Source organism: Mus caroli, unplaced genomic scaffold, assembly GCF_900094665.2.
Source record: "Mus caroli unplaced genomic scaffold, CAROLI_EIJ_v1.1 scaffold_12785_1, whole genome shotgun sequence".
Classification (NCBI taxonomy): Eukaryota; Metazoa; Chordata; class Mammalia; order Rodentia; family Muridae; genus Mus; species Mus caroli.
In genome coordinates, this window is record NW_018391504.1 from 4676 (window position 1) to 9017 (window position 4342).

At 37.1% G+C, this 4342-nt stretch overlaps 1 protein-coding gene across 1 annotated transcript in view; it reads right to left on the reverse strand.

Moving 5' to 3' along the window:
- Positions 1-3465: 3465 nt before the first annotated feature.
- The window catches only part of LOC110289221 (vomeronasal type-2 receptor 116-like), a 7396-nt gene continuing 6519 nt past the window's right edge, over positions 3466-4342 (reverse strand). Inside the window, 2 exon segments of the mRNA XM_021155365.1 lie at positions 3466-3884; positions 3887-4342. The exon segment at positions 3887-4342 is cut by the window's right edge and continues 4 nt beyond it. Coding sequence (XP_021011024.1) covers positions 3466-3884; positions 3887-4342 — 875 coding nt within the window.

The following is a 4342-nucleotide window of genomic DNA, read 5'->3' on the forward strand; positions in this document are numbered from 1 at the left end:
AGAGAGAAAGAAAGAAAGAAAGAAAGAAAGAAAGAAAGAAAGAAAGAAAGAAAGAAAGAAAGAAAGAAAGAAAGAAAGAAAGAAAGAAAGAAAGAGAGGAAAGGCATTCACATAGAGCCTAGACAGGTCTGAAATTTGCACCACCACGGTATAACCCGTCTAAGCCTTGGGCAGAATCACCCCTATTCATGTGCACTCTCTGGACAGCCCTGACTGAAGACCTGGAAATGCTGGATGCAGTGGCAGAGGATCCTTAGCTTACCCAATTTTTGCAGCTCTCTAGGGTGTGGGTCCTTAGCTCAGGCAGAGGGCTGAAGTTCCTGATAGTCATCCAGTCTTACAGTCCCAATTAATTTATTAATTTTACTCTTATAAAGATGGTGTTTGCAGCTGTGTGGCATTGGTATATATAGCAGACATATGATGGAGTTCATGGTCCTCCTGGACTGCAGAGTGAGTTTCAGGACAGCCAGGGCTACACAGCTATTATAAAAAAAGTTTCTATGAACATAGTGGAGCATATATCCTTATTACAAGTTGGAACATCTTCTGGGTATATGCACAGGAGAGGTATTGCTGGATCCTCCAGTAGTTCTATGTCTGCCAATGTTCTGATGGAACACCAGATTGATTTCTAGAGTGGTTGTACCAGCTTACAATCCCACCAGCAATGGAGGAGTGTTGCTCTTTTACCACATCCTCCCCAGCATCTGCTATCATCTGAATTTTTGATCTTAGCCATTCTGACTGGTGTGAAATGGAATCTCAGGGTTATTTTGATTTGCATTTCACTGATCATTAAGGATGATGAACATTTCTTTAGGTGCTTCTCAGCCATTTTGTATTCTTCAGTTGAGAATTCTTTGTTTAGCTCTGTTTGTACTCCATTTTTAATGGGGTTATTTCGTTTTCTGGAGTCCAGCTTCTTGAATTCTTTATATATATTGGATCTTAGTCCGCTATCAGATTTAGGATTGGTAAAGATCTTTTCCCAATCTGTTGTTGCCATTTTGTCTTACAAACAGTATACTATGCCTAACAGAAGCTTTGCAGTTTCATGAGGTCTCATTTGTCAATTCTCGATCATACATCACAAGCCACTACTGTTCTGTTCAGGATTTTTTCCCCTGGGCCCATATACTCGAGTTTTTTTTCCCACGTTCTCCTCTATAAGTTTTAGTTTGTTTTTATAATTTATACATATATAAATATGTATATATACATATATATTTTACATTATATATTTATATATATTTATATTATATCTATATTATAATTTATATTATATATTATATATTATAATTATACATTTATATATTTTTATTACTTTACATAAAATGTTTATACATTTTATTTAAGACCATAAGTTTTTTATAAATATATATGTTTATATTATACATGTATATTATATATTTATTTTATTTACGTGTTATAATTTTATATATTATACATTATAGCTATATATTTGTATATTAATATTATTTTTGCATTAAATATTTATATATAATATAATATATATATATATATATATCACATAAGACAGTAAGTTTTTATGAGTCTTTACAAGACAGTATTGCCTATGCGAGCAACATTTTCTAACAGGACCCTGATATAACAGTCTCTTGTGAGGCTATGCCAGTGCCTGGATAATCCAAAAGTGGATGCTCAGTGTCACCTATTGTATGGAACACAGGGCCTCCAATGGAGGAGCTAGAGAAAGTATCCAAGGAGCTGAAGGAGCCTGCAACCCTATAGGAAGAGCAAAAATATGAACTAACTAGGACTCCCAGAGCTCATGTGTTTAGCTGCATATGTAGCAGAAGATGAGCTACTCCACAATTATTGGGAGGAGAGGCCCTTGATCTTGTGAAGATTATATGCCCCAGTAGAGGGGAATGCCAGGGTCTGGAAGCAGGAGTGGGTGGGTTGGGGAGCAGGGTGATGAGAGTATATAGGGGATAGTATTTGAAATGTAAATGAAGAAAATATCTAATAAAATAATAAAATATTAAAAAAGAATAAATTCGTGAAGAATTCCATTAAACTGTAGTTTGAATATCAAATCTTTCTTTGCAACAATGCAATTTTCCAATAATTTTCAATGATTAAAATGTGGATGTTAATGAAGAATGTCTTCCTTAAAGAGACATTGCTAGTGATCATATTTCTATGAAGACTGACTTAGGGAAGTGATTGTTTTTGTTAATGCATTTTAGACCCATTTGGTTTCCCATTATATAATGAGAATTGACAAATGTGAAATATTTAGTGTAGCTGCAAACACTCAATGGTCTTTTTGAAAATGTCGTTTTCTAGAAAGCAGCATAATTTAAACATCTGCCACTCACTCTGTTTTTCAGAATTTTCTGAGTCCAGAAACTCAATCAGAACAGCACACAAAGGGCAATCTCTGAAAAAAAAAGTTCGGTTCATGCAGATGTCAATAGTTTTACCTATCCCTTCCATAACTACAATATAAATAGCATGATGACATATCTACAAGCTTATTTCACTTCATTTTTTTATTTATTGTTACTCAATATTTTTTTTACAGTTTGTTATCCCACTCCTGGTCTGCCCCCCCCCGACTTTTCCTCATCTAACATCTCCTCCCCCTCTCCAAGATGATATCTCTACATCCCCAACGCCCAGCCCTTCCCAATCCCTGGGGACTTAAGTCTCTCTTGGATTAGGTGTGTCTCTCCAACTGATGCTAGACCAGGCAGTCTTATGCTGCATATTTGTTGGGGGCTTCACATCAGCTAGTGTATGATCTCTGATTAGAGTCTCAATGCCTGAGAGATCTTGCTTGTCCAGGTTTGTTGTGAATGCTGGTCACTCTCCTCCTCAGCTTCTTACAACTATTCCCAATTCATCCACAGATTCCCTGGGCTTCTGATCATTGTTGGATAAAATATATTTGTATTTGACAGCAGAAAACAAACATTTCCTCCTTAGACTATTGGCCAAATGTTTGAAGAACAGATGAAAAAAAAAGTCAGTATTTTGTTATGTGTGTGTCTTCCTACTGGAAATCAGAAAATATGTTCTGATTTCATCTTTGCTGATTATTTAGTTAGTCTGTGTTTCTCATTGATTATTTGATTTGGTAGATGATTTCTATGTGTAACCCTTTCTGTCCTAGATCTCATTTTTCTGCACAAAGTGATGGATTCAACTGCCTTATCAACATTTTTGGAAGTTACCAGAGGGCATCTCCATGAATGCAAAATGATGAATAAAATTGTAATAATTAGAGTGTTTAGTTCTCTGAGAGGAAATGTAGCAAGTGAATGAGTCCAAGATTTTATGGACACTGTGCAGAAGTTCAGTAGATATAATACTTCCTGAAATCACTAGAGCAACCAGTGAGAGTGATTCTAAAACTGGACACATGCACTATAACCCAATATTTGTTGAGTATGTACCAACATTACATTTGACAGAATTCCTGAAATATTTTTTTCAGAAATATGATTTTTCCCTTATCTTTTGGGTAGAATTTCTCTCTGGTTGCATTAAAATGATATAAATCTTGAGTACAAAAATACATTCAAGCATCCCTGCACTGGATGCCAAGATGGAGAANATCTCCACAGCAACCATGACCTTGCCCTTGGTGCTATGGTAGACAGGGAGGAAGGTGACCCAGACACTGAAGAACACTAGCATGCTGAAGGTCAAGAACTTGGCTTCATTGAATGTGTCAGGCAGATTCTTGGCCAAGAAAGCCACAGAGAAGCTTCCAAGTGCCAGGCAGGCCAAATATCCCAGGATACAGTAGAATGCAGTAACTGAGCCCTTGTTGCACACAATGATGATGTGGCCATGGAGAGTGTGTTCATCAATATCAACCAAGGGAGGAGTTACTGCTAGCCAGATCCACACAGAACACATTGGATTAGGGAACATATGGGAATAATGTAGTTGGGTGTCCCAGATACCAGGAAGTTTCTCAATCTTCTTCCTGGATCTGTGACTTTGAAAGCCAGAACCACAGTGACTGTTTTGGCCAGAACTGTGGAAAGAGCCACAGTGAATACTGTTCCAAATGTGATTTGCTGTAAGACACAGATGACTCTGTTTGGAAGGCAAATGAAGAAAAAGGAGCACAGAAAACAGAACATGAGTGACATGAGTAATAGGTAGCTGAGGCATCTGTTATTGGCCTTCACAATAGGAGTGTCATGGTGCTTCACAAAGACACAAAGTACCACAGCTGTGAATGCAGAGAAACAGAAGGCCATTAAGGCAAGTGCCATCCCCAAAGGGTCTTCATAGCTTAGAAAGGTGACACCTTTCTGAATACATTTGTTCTGTTCAGTGTTGGCATATTGGTATT